Consider the following 12,087-nt stretch of genomic DNA (forward strand, 5'->3'; position numbering starts at 1 on the left):
CTCACTTGACTTTCCTGCTGTCAGTCCTGCTGAGCGCGTTGTTCTGCCGCAGGGTGCTGAGCACGCTAGAGTGCTTCCGTTTCCTCGGCCGCCCCGGGCCGCGCCGCGCTGGACTCCGCGAGCTCTCGTCATGCCTGCAGGCACCAGCCACAACAAAACCAGAGTGATGCCAGGAGATCCCCTGGGAACTCGCCCCCCACCTGCCCTCTGCCCTGGGCTCCTGCATCTTCTCCACTGACTGGCTCAGTGCGTGAACTAGGCTGAGAACGGCCTCAGACTCAGAACACCAGTGACTTTTCACCTGCCTCGTTTTTCTCCCTGGGGCTCTGACACCTCCTGGTACACTGGGCAGAGACCTCAGTGGGCTCCCTCCTCTTTCCTTTGTGGCAGTTCTACCCCACCTACCCCCACTCCATCCCTCCCTCCCCTGCCCCTTTCACAGACTGGCCGCCTGCCCCGTGCCCTGTGTGTGTGAGGGGCTCCGAAAAGCCAATGGGCAGGGGTGCGTCAAGGGGGACGTACTCATGGTCATGCCGTCGCTGCAGTTTCACCAGTTCCCGCTGCTTCTCCTTGTAGCGGCGCTGCAGCTCCGCCAGCCGCAGCCGCATCTCCACCTCCTGCGTGTCCAGCTGCTCAATTGCGGCCTTCAGGGGGCAGACCTGGGGGGGCAGGCCCAGGGTCAGCGTGAGGGAGGAGAGCCAAGGGCCTGCAGGCTGGGCGGCCGAGCACCATGTCCTCAGCTGCTCCCTTCATTGGCGTCACCAGCCTGGCCCCCCTTCTCTGCCTGAACTGGCCTTTGGAGCCCAGCAAAGGGCCAAGGGCAGCGGCAGCCTGGGCACATGCCCCTTCCAGCTGGGATAGCTCCTCTCTCCAGGATCTTAGGTGCAATGGGGGATCCATCTGTCGGGAACGGGCCACCCCACCCAGCCACCAGGTTCCCACGGCTCCAGTTCCCATTGTGCCAACAGGGTGAGGTATCCAGGCCCCTCGGGGAGCTGCCCGATGGGTGACCCTGGCGAGACGGGAGTGCCCTGGAGTCTCCATGTGCCAGGGAATGCGCTTAGCTCTGGGATGTGGAATGAGCCAGGCAGGGCCCTGGGCAGCCCAGACACTAAACATGGGTTGGGCCCTTCGACTGTTGGTGGGCGCAGGGCTCCCAAGACCAGAGCGGAGAGCACGGGGCTCCCAGCAGTGTCAAGAGATGCTGTCATGGGGCGCTGGGCCCAGGGAAGGGCTCAGGGGCCTTTCCCTGGGGGTTGCCCGTTGGAATCCAGGCCAGCGAGTGGCTCGGGTGGGCCCTGCCATGTGCTGCGGAGGCTGGGGGACGGTGCAGGCAGGGCGGCGAGGCTGGCACTCACAGGTTTGGTTTTGGGGGTCCAGGTGTATTTCCGTCGCAGGTCCCGTGCGCGGGGAGCCAGGGGGGGCACTATGGGGCTGAGGCAAGGTGGGCTGCTCTCTTCGCTGGCCGCCTCCACCAGGGCAGCGATGGTCGCCAGGCTCCACAGGTTAACAGCCACCAAGTCTTCATCCTCCACTGTGGGGAGCAGAGAGGTCAGGGTTGTGGCTGGTGGGACTCGGGGGCCCGTGGGTCGCTCTGGGTCTTCCGCGGCACTGAAGGACCCGCTGCTGAAATGCTGAAGAAGACCCAGAGCGAGTGAGGGACCCACCACTGAAATGCTGCCGAAGACCCGGACCGCCGCCGGGTGAGTAAAAATTAAAAAGTTAAGCACTCTTCCTTAGGGCGCGGGGCTCTCTTAGGTGCGGGGCCCGATTTGGGGGAATTGGCCTAAAGCCGGCCCTGCCCAGGTCCCCATGCTGGTCCGTCATGGCTCACCGGAACGACAAGGCCCCGGGATTGTGTGATGCCAGAGGCGGGGGGCTCAGCATCAGGATCTAGCCCATGGACCGGGCTCAGCAGCCAGGCTCAGGGAGGATGGCGGCGCACATGCGTGTGCTTGCCATGTGCTGTGTACAAGAGAGGCTAGTGCATTCACGGCTGGCAGAACGGGTGATGCTGTGCGCTCTGTGCATGGCTGGACAAGTGACGCTGGCTTTGGCCATGCCTGTGTGAAAGGCGTGTACTGTGGGTATGCTCCTACCAAGGGCCCGCACACACGTGTGCAGGGGTTTGCTGGCCTGGCACGCTGGGCGCGCGGCGGCGTGGGCTTGTCAGGGGAGGGCGCGTGTGCATGGTGTGGCAGTGGCGGCGGGCAGGAATGCCTGCGTGTGGTTTCCGTTTCGTTGCGGGTTGTGGGAACAGTAACCGTCTGAGCAGAGATGGAAGGAACAGACTTTGCTTGGCCGAAGGACTGCAGGGGGCAGGAGAACCGTCAGGGTGCAGCAGGGGCTTGTTTATACCCTGCAGTGAGGGCGGGCGAGGAGGACCTGTGGCATGTGAGCGGGACGACAGGGCCAGGCTGGTTGGGGGGCCATGTCAGGGTGTGGAGCCCCCAGTGAACTCAGCCACTAGCGGTGCCCAAAGCCCTGGGGTGGGGATCTGGTGAACCAGGCCTGGCCCACCTGTGCTCTCCGGGAATCCTGTATGGACCAAGGCCGGGCCAGACACAGCTGGGGGGGAGGAGGCAGGGGAAATGGGGGCGATGCCATGTGGCTTTGGTTTTCCATGATGCAGGAATAAATGAGTTGGGGATTTTCTGCCTCTAGAATTTAAGAAAATAAATAACTCGATCCCAGAGACAAAGTCCTGGCAAGTTTCCGCACCCTGAGGGCTGCGCCCCGCGGTCAAGCCCCCGTGCGCTGGGCCAGGCCTCTGGGCAGGAGTGTGCCCATTTCCTGCCCTCCAACACCCCTTCCCTGCCTTCCGATGCCCCATTCCGCCTCCAGTGCCCATTCCCTGCCCTCAGCCCCATTCCTTGCCCTCCAACGCCTCTTCCCTGCCCTCAGACACCCATTCCCTGCTCTCCGATGCCCCATTTCCACTCCAGTGCCCATTCCCTGCCCTCCAATGCCACATTCCCACTCCAGTGCCCTTCCTTGCCCTCCGACGCCCCTTCCTTGCCCTCCAACACCCCATTCCCTGCCCTCCAACATCCCATTCCCTGCCCTCCACTCCCCATTCCCACTTCAGCGCCCATTCTCTGCCCTCCAACGCCCCTTCCCTGCCCTCCGCTCCCCAATCCCTGCCCTCAGCCCCATTCCTTGCCCTCCAACGCCCCTTCCCTGCCCTCCGCTCCCCAATCCCTGCCCTCAGCCCCATTCCTTGCCCTCCAACGCCCCTTCCCTGCCCTCCGATGCACCATTCCCACTCCAGTGTCCATTCCCTGCCCTCTGACATGCCTTCTCTGCCCTCCAATGCCCCATTCCCTGCCCTCTGAGGCCCCATTCCCTGCCCTCAAATGTCCCATTCCCACTCCAGTGCCCATTCCCTGCCTTCTGCCCCCCATTCCCTGCCCTCCAACACCCCATTCCCACTCCAGTGCCCATTCCCTGCCCCGGCTCTTGCTGCAGTGGGGTTTTGGGTTTCCTTGTTCCTGCCAGGACACCCTGGTCCCCCCAAAGAGCCCCAGCCTTAGAGTGGGGAAAGTCCCATCCCCAGGACAGGATGCTCCCCCCCGTCTGCTCCCTGGGGCTTGCAGATGGGAAGGGCTTTGGGGGGCCACCTGCTCCCTTCCCAGGGGCTTGTTTTCATGTAACTGGGGTCATCCCCGGGGGCTTCCTCCCTCTGCTCAGAGCCTGGTGCCCCTTCTCAGCTTCTCCTCCTCACAGAGCCCTGGCTCAGGAGCCCTCCGGCCTCACAGAGCGGGGCCAGGCTGAGCAGGAATCTCAGGTGTCGAGGGAGGAGGGACGCTGGGCCCGAAGACTGGCACCCCACCACCTTCCCAATGCCCGCTCCCAGGAGACATCCCCGGTGCGCCGTGCCTACGCCCACTGCGAGGGGGGTGGGGGCGCCTGGCCGTGGTGAACTCTTCTTTCTGGGTGGCTGGTAAGCGACCTGAGCGTTTGCTGGTCTCCAAACAGCTTGCAGCTCACCCGGGCCAGGCAGGCCCCACTCTGCAGGGGGGTTTACTATGCACAGAGCACCCTGGCATTTGGCAGGGCAACCACCCGCCTGCTCCGCTGCGCGCCCGAGGGGCATGCCCGGGACCCAGCCACGTCCTGCCTGGGTAGGACATGGAGCTTCTCAGCCTGTCTGCACTGGGCCAGGGCACCCTTGTGGCCACCCTGATACCCCATGCAGCCGCCGCACCCAATGCCAACCCCACACTGCAGCTGCCCCCCCCGATACCAACCCCACAGTGCACCCAGCCCAATGCCAACCCCACACTGGGGGGTGGGGGTCAGAGAACAGAGGGGCTGCAATGGGGGGGCTCTCGGCCCAGGGAGGGGTCCAGTGTGAGGCCCACGGGGAGGGTGGCAGCTTCTTACCTCCCACCGCTGCGTCGCACCTCTGCCGCTGGAGCTCCAGGTCGGCCAGTTCGCTGAGCAGTGTGATCCCTGAGCTGCATGGACAGGGTGAGTGGGGATCTGCTGGGGGGGCCGCGCTGGGAGGGCTCAGGGCAGGGAGGTCTCCCAGGTCAATGCCCGCGATGATCAGTGTGTCCAGCCCGCTCAGAGGGCCCTGGAGGCTGCTGCCCGCCCGCAGGAGGCTCAGGGAGTCACCTTCCTGCTCCTCTTCGCAGCCAGCCTCCCGCCCTGCCGCCTGCTCCTCCCCAACTGTGCCCTCCGAGGCCTTCGGGGGGGAGCCTGCCAGTGCCCCTGTGAGCTGTGCTGCTCCCGCCTGCTCCTCCAGGTCCCCATTCTCCTCCGGAGCTCCCTGAGCCGAGGCCAAGCTGGGACCTCCCACCATTGGGCCATAGGGCATCTCTCCCAGCTCCTCCGCCAGGTCCCGCACAGTTGCTGCCCCCACCAGCTCCCCGGAGGCCTGCCCCAGGGGGAGGAGGTGATGGTGGTGGTGGTGGAGATGCTGGCCCATGGCAGCCTGGGCCTTGGGCTCGGCCGTGACACCCTGCGCCGCCCGCCCGACCTCCTCCAGCACAGCCGCGGCGCTGGCACGGCACGGTTCCTCCGTGGGAGGGAACGTCCGGGACTGCTCGGGCTCGGCCACTGGGGAGACGCTTTGCATAGTGTCGGGGTCGGCCAGCTCGGCAGCGTGCACGGTCAGCGGCGAGGAGTAGCCCATGCTGACAGCGGGGTAGCTGTATCCAGGCGGCAGGTCTGCGGAGCAAGGCAGTGCGGTCAGTGAGGACAGGGGAGGGGACCATGCGCCCCACAGCACCAGGGGCCAGCCCCAACCCCACCCCCTGACGCTCTCCAGGAGGGAGCTCTGACCCCTGCTACCCTATTCAGTGTCTGGGGGTCTCCCTCCCTTGAGGCCCTCACCTGGATGTTCCCCCTGGCCCCTCTCATGAGCCTCGTGGGCCTGCCAGCTGGTCAGAGGCACCTGGTGTCTGCCTGCCTGGGGATCCCCAGCCCCGAGCCAGCAGGGGCCCAGGGGACGTGTCTAACTGGCCCACGCGTTTGCCAGGTCTGTGCCTCCCCAGCTGGGATAAGGGGGGTGCGTGGGATGACTCCCAGGCGGGCCAGGCCACCCCCTGCTCAGTCTGCTCCCCGCTGGGGCTCCCAGGCCCCCCCATCCTCCGGCTCGGCAGGCAGGCCTTAGCCGGTGCTGGGGAAGGGGTGCTGGCTCAGCACAGGCACCGTGCCCCATTAACCCTGCTGGCAGGCATCCCCATGGCAACCCTGGGACCAGATGCTACATCCAACACACGGTTCCAATGTAAACGCTGGCGGCGATGCCAGCGGAGTTAAATGCCCTTGTCTGAGGGCTGGCAGGGCCAGCGGGCAGCTCGGCTGGCACAGGGAGCAGCTCAGGCAACGGGACGTGCATACGGCCCCACAAGCGTCTGCTGGATTCCTGGGGCCAGATCCCCAGCGGATGCCTATCGGCTCCAGCCCCTGTGCCTGCCCTAGCACTGGGTCACCCCATGGTGGGCGGCATGGGACAGGGAGGCTCTGGCCTCGCTGAGGCCCCACATGCCCCCTTCGGCTTCTCTCCCACAATCAGGGCTGACTGCCAAACCTCCCCCCCAATCCCAGCATGGAGAACCAGGGCCTCACCCGGGCACCTCATCTTGCCCCCAGTGGCCCTGAGCTCCCCTCACCCCACTGGCCTCGTCACCATGGTGCCCAGCTGCAGTCCTGACAAGGCTGAATCCTTCTGCCCAGGGCTGGGGCAGGCCTTCAGCATGGCCTCCCCCCACCCCACAGCCAAAGACCCCATCTTCCCACCTCACAGGACAGCCCTGAGACACACGAATTGGGGGTTGGCCCCATGGTCTGTCCCAGGGCTCAGGCCCCGGCACTTCTATGACTCCCATCCACCCAGCCCCGGCGCGATCCCCACCTGGCTCCAGCGACTTGGGGTAGCCCCGGGGCTGCTGCCCCTCCACCCGCTTGTCTTCCGCTTCGTTGCCCTTGGAGCTGGGCGAGGGGCTGGGGCTGGCGGGCGGGGAGCGCGGGGCAATGGCCGAGCTGGGCGCCGGGCAGACGGGTAAAGTGCAGGGGGTGGCAGGATGCGCCGAGGGGCATTTTGACGGGTGCCGCAGGGCGGGCGAGTGGCAGCAGGGGGAGAGCTTGGCAGGGCAGGGGGCCGGTGAGGAGAGGCCCTTGGTGGGGGGCGTTAAGGCAACTGGTTTGTGGGACGGCTTGAGGGGCTTCTCGGGGCCTGGCTCCTCCAGCTCGGCAGGCTGCTCCTCCGCCTTCCGCTGCGGGGCAAGGACACACAGGTCAGCCTCACGGCCCAGCCCTGGACAGGTCACCCAGGGCCCAGCCCCACACCCCAGAGAGCTCAGCCCCAGGGTCCTGCCCCACACCCCAGAGAGGTCAGCCCCAGGGTCCTGCCCCACGCCCCAGAGAGGTCAGCCCCAGGGCCCAGCCCCACACCCCAGAGAGCTCAGCCCCAGGGTCCTGCCCCACACCCCAGAGAGCTCAGTCCAGGACCCAGCCCCACACCTCAGACAAACTGGCCTCATGCCCTAGCGCGACACCCACCGTGGAGAGACCAGATGGCCCCAGCCTGGCTTGCCCAGTGCCGGCTCCCCACGTGTGAGGCTGCCAGGAGCTGGGAGGGGCAGTGTACCGGCACCACCCTCCTCTGAACCCCCCTTGCCCCCGGCCCCCTGCCCCTGACCTGGATCTGAGACTGCCTCTGCAGCTCCAGCGCCTGGGCCGCCCGCTGCTGCTGCTGCAGGGCGTAGAGCTCCTGCTGCCGGAGGAACTGCGAGCGTGAGTAGACGGGGAGCTGGCCCGCGTGCTGCAGGTGGGAGCTGGGGCCCCGGCCCGGGTACATGGGTGGCCACAGCGAGGCCTGGTCCATAACATCAGCTGCCAAAGAGAGCAGGGGGTCAGCTCAGCAGTCGCAGCCGCTCGCCCTGGGCCAGGGGAAGGGGATACCCAGCTCAGCCCTGCCATGCCCCCTCCCTGACAAGCCATTGCCAAGGGAATCCAGGTGAGAGAGACAAAGCCCGTCAGGGGGCCAGGCGCTGGGCCCACCCTCTGCAGGGGGCAGCATCTCCCCTGGCAGCTGCCCTTACCCAGCGTGTGCGGGGCGCTGTGGGCTGACGGCTCCGTGGGCAGGATGACGAGCTGCGCTGGGGGGTCCTGGGGAAGGGGGAACACGGACTGCATGGTACTGGGCATGGAAGCTGGGAAGCCGGGCGGCAGGTTCTGATGCAAGGCCGGGTGGCTGATGCCTGCGGAGGGAACAAACACACAAGGATCATGGAAGCTGGCGTCGCCGGAGGCACCTTCTGAGCGCTGGCTCCGTGGCCAGACCCAGGGACTTATCAGTGACAGAACCGGGCTGGGCAGCAAGCCCACGGGCCATGCGCCAGGCTCCATGCAGCAGCTGGGACGCCCAGACCACGGCTGCTGGGAACAGAGTTAAGAGCAGGAGCTGGAGGAGTCTGGAGGGCCTAACCCCAGCAAGCCCTGGCGCCGATCCACAGTGCCTGCGTATGGGAGGCCAGGGCGGGTGCAGTAGGGGACTGAGGGGCTCCATCAGAGGTGCGTGGCTGGCAGCATGCCCAGCCCCTGTGATGCCCAGGCCCAGACAGGCCCAATCCTGTTCATAGATTCACCCAAAGAGCTGGAGCTGTGATTTCCTGGGGCCCCGTCTCCCCAGCAGCGGCCAGCCGGCCACGCCCTGCACTGACCGTACGAGTGCCCCCCCATCCAGATGGAGGGGCTGCGCGTCCGGGGCAGCCAGTGCGCATGGGCTGGGTGTGCGTGGGCTGCGGGGTCCCCTCCCAACTGGCCTGCCTGGAGGGAAGAGCTGCCTGCGATCATGAGGTGAGGGGTGAGGTCGCCTGGGCAGCCGCTGGATGGGTGGATCCTGGCAAAGTCCACGAGGTCCTTGTTCTCCCTGCAAAGCGAAGGGGAGATGCAGATCAGGGTGAGAGGGGCCACTCTGGAGCCGTCTGTACTGACCGTGCCCATTGCTCCCCACCTCTGCCCACAGCTGCCCCCATCGCTGGAAACAGAGACAAGATGCCTGGTGACAAAGCGGGCACCTGGCTGCCCCCAGGCATGGTTCCAGGCACACATCACAGCGGCCACTTGTCCAGCTAGCTCTGGGCTCCCTCTGCCTCGTCAGCCAGGACGGGACCAGCTCGAGGCGCCTGCCCTGGCCAGCTGCCAGGTGAGTCCCACGCTGGGCCCTGAGCCAGGGGCATGCGCTGGGCTCCATGCACAACCCAGGGGCAAAGCGCTTCCCAGGGAGGGTCCGCCCCACCCCCACTCTAAAGGTGAGATGGGGGGGACCAACAGACGCCCGCCCAAGGCCACGCCCAAGGCCACACCCATGGCAGAGCTGGGAGCAGAACCCATGTGTCCTGGTGCCCTGCACCCATGGCCTGCGCTGCCTGGCCCTGGAGCTGCAGGATCTGGGAGTGACAGGGTTGTGTCCAGCTCCGAGATTGCTGCCTCCTTCCCTTGTTCCTCGCAGCTGTGACCGGGCCCAATCCTGGGGCACTGAGCACCCTTGGGCCCCAGCAAGGGCTGCCAGCGCTCTGCAACATTCAGAATTGGGCCTGAGGTTTGCAGAATGACGCTAGAGACTTTGGTGCAGCCTGGCCCCCCTTTGGCACCCACCCAGCCCATTATTGGCCCCGCTCCAGCCAGGACCCGGAGGCCTTGGGGGCCCGTTTAAGACTCAGGGCAGAGAAATATCGGGGACTTGGGATCCGGGCAGCCCCGGAAGGGTTGGGGAGGCCAGCCAGCCTGACTCTTCTGCCGGCGTGTGCCAGGGTACGCTGGCTCCTTACTGGAGAAGAAGCTCTCGGCCTGTGATCCCCAGCCGCTCCTCGCACAGGCGGCTCCGCTCCTCCTCCGCCTCCAGGTCGATGACGTGCATGGGTCGTGCTGAGCCGGCTACAGGACGCCCCACCGAATGGAGATGAGAGAGAGAGACATGAGGGACAGGATCCCAAATCTCCTCACTCATGGGGTGCAGAACGGGCACCCGCCTCTCGCCCTGGGCTCCCGTGTTCATCCCGTGGGTTTCAGCCTGCCCCTGCCTGTGCCCATCTCACCCCCTAGCTGAGGCTGACGTGCGCTCTCCACAGGACACTGCACAGGGCTGGGAAACTGAGACTGCGGCTGAAGGATGGGATTGAGGGACACCGGCAGGGCTGTGGGGGGCAGCGCTGGGCTAGCAGGGGCTGTGTGTCAGGACTGAGGGGCACTGGCAAGGCTGTGGGGAACTGCGCTGGGCTAGCAGGGGCTGTGGGTCGGGACCGAGAGGCATCGGCAGAACTGTGGAGGGAAGGGCTGAGCTAGCAGAGGCTGTGAGTCGGGACTGAGGGGCACCGGCAGGGCTGGGGGGAGCAGAGCTGGGCTAGCAGGGGCTGTGGGTCAGGACCGAGGGGCATCGGCAGGGCTGTGGGGGGTTCTGGGAAGTGCCCAGCCCCCGCCAGCCCTGCGGACGCCACCCACCGCTGCTTCTCCTCCCAGGTATGGGGCTGCCCATCCCCACAGACGGCCTCCTGCCTGGGGTGGCACAGCCAGTCTGGCCCCATTACCTTTCAGGCCCATGGTTGCCCGGCTCTGCCGACCGGAGTTGGAGCCGTACGAGGGCTCCGGCCGGCTCAGCGTGTCCTTCTGTCGCGCCACTGCCACGGCAATTCCCACGGGCGGCTGCCGCACCTCGCCCTCCCCGTGGGCCAGCTCGTGATCTCTGCTGCGGGCGCAGTCCGGCCGCTCCAGCTCCGGCTGCCCTTTCCCTGCCTGGAACTTCCCGTCCTGCTGGGCGCAGCTCCCCTTGATGGCGCCCAGCCCCACGAAGGGGGCCTTCTGGCCCACGATAAGTGCTTGGTTGCTGTATTTCAGCAGGTTCTTCATGGCCGACACCTCGTCAGGGGGGCTCTGCATGTCCTGGCTCAAAACTGAGCCCTGAGTCATCAGCGCAGCCTGCTGCAAACTGGTGCTGAAGGGGTCGAGGTAGGAGCTCTTCCTCTCCTCGCCCACGGGCATGGGCGCGCCCTGCCCCTGCATGCCCCAGGGGGCCAGGGGGGCTCCATTGTAGCCCATCGCCTTCCTCCTGGCCTCAGAGCCACTCCCCGCCAGTTCCAGCTCTGGGGGGACGTGCTGCTGGTGCCGTATCCGTGCCACCTTCTGCCCGCTCTGGCCCTGGCACTCCTTGGAGCCCTTGTCTAAAGTGCAGCAGGACTGGCTGAGTTTGACACACAGGGCGTCCTGGTGGCTGGCGCGGGAGCAGTCCTGAGACGGTGCCATCTCGAAGTAGCTGCCTTTCTCCAGGCCACCCTTGGGCGCCGGGGGTAGGCTGGGGAAGGGGGACTCGGAGCCGGCACTGTTCAGGTATTCCAAGCCTTTCAGCCGGGCGTTGGAGCTCTGCGCCCACTCCAGCCTCCGCTCCGCCTTGCCCTCCGCCTTGAGATGGTGGAAGGAGTTCCCATAGGCGCCCGTGTGCTCCGAGCCCATCTCGTGCCTTTCCTTGGCCTCACCGCGCTCCAGGCTACAGGCCTCGGACGCCACCTGGAACGACCTGCTCTTGTCAGTCAAGTGTCCCACCGAGGGCACGAACGTGGCCCCGCTGAGCTTCAGCTCCCGCCCGGCTTTGTCCTGCAAGGGGCACAGCCCGTCGGGGCTGGAGTGGAGCTGGAGGCAGGGGAAGGTGGCAGCCGAGGTGCTGAGCGGGGGCGGGATGGTGGGCAGGCTGGACGGGACGGTATAGGAAACCGAGTGGTGCAGCATCTGGCGCCGCTCCAGGCACTCGCTGTAGGGCTGGGGTGACTCGTGGGGAGCCAGCTCCCGCTCTGCCCGCACCATGTCCTTGGGGCAGCGGCCCTGGGCCATGCCGGCGTGGTGGGGCAGGGTGCCACCCGTGCAGCTGGGCAGCACGGCCTTGTGGGTGTCGCCATTGAGCATTTTGGAGTTCAGCAGGCAGGAGTTGAGGTGCTTGGCCCGGTTCTCACACGAGCTCCTCTGGTGGACCCCGTCCTTGCAATGCCCCTCGGGCGTCATGGGCAGCACCAGCTTGTGCCGCTCCTTCACGTCCTCCTCCGCTGGCCTCTCCTTGGCCTCCCCCTTGGCCGCCTTCTCCTTGGCCAGCAGGTAGCGGTCGTATTCCTTGTGGCTCTTCTGCCCGTGGCTGGCCTCGCGGTCACGGCTGCAGGACCCAATGGGGTGGCCGGGGGCGGCTCGGGCAATGGTGGGGAAGTTGTGGTTGGCTGACAGCAGGGTGGGCTGGGCAGGCAGGTTCCGCAGGTAGAAGTTATCTGGGAGGTAAACGCAGCCGGTGAGCGCAGGGCCTTCTGCAGCGACGGGCGCCCGCCTCCCCGCAGGGCCCGGGACACAGCCCCAGCTGGGCCGGATGCTGGCTTCCTCCCCCGCACTGGCCCACCACCAGGCCCCACTGACCCTGCTCTGCGCACCAGCCCCTGGCGTCGCCCACGGGAGGCACCTGACGTCTCAGCGCCATGACAGTCACTGTGGCAGCACCCCTGGTCCGCAGCCTCCTGTCCCCAGTCCCCCTCATCCCAGCCCCCCAACCTCCCAATCCTCCCCGCCCCAGGACCCTTCATCCCAACCTCCCAGTCTTCCCCTCAT

General features: G+C 66.6%; 1 protein-coding gene across 1 annotated transcript in view; it reads right to left on the bottom strand.

The window, feature by feature from the left end:
• Nucleotides 1–12,087, bottom strand: part of BAHCC1 (BAH domain and coiled-coil containing 1) — a 71,966-nt gene that overhangs the window by 16,372 nt on the left and 43,507 nt on the right. Inside the window, 10 exon segments of the mRNA XM_032797136.2 lie at nucleotides 6–134; nucleotides 523–659; nucleotides 1,359–1,534; nucleotides 4,387–5,175; nucleotides 6,365–6,725; nucleotides 7,151–7,344; nucleotides 7,554–7,712; nucleotides 8,175–8,383; nucleotides 9,285–9,390; nucleotides 10,041–11,756. Coding sequence (XP_032653027.2) covers nucleotides 6–134; nucleotides 523–659; nucleotides 1,359–1,534; nucleotides 4,387–5,175; nucleotides 6,365–6,725; nucleotides 7,151–7,344; nucleotides 7,554–7,712; nucleotides 8,175–8,383; nucleotides 9,285–9,390; nucleotides 10,041–11,756 — 3,976 coding nt within the window.

Source organism: Chelonoidis abingdonii, chromosome 13 (assembly GCF_003597395.2).
Source record: "Chelonoidis abingdonii isolate Lonesome George chromosome 13, CheloAbing_2.0, whole genome shotgun sequence".
NCBI classification, from domain to species: domain Eukaryota; kingdom Metazoa; phylum Chordata; order Testudines; family Testudinidae; genus Chelonoidis; species Chelonoidis abingdonii.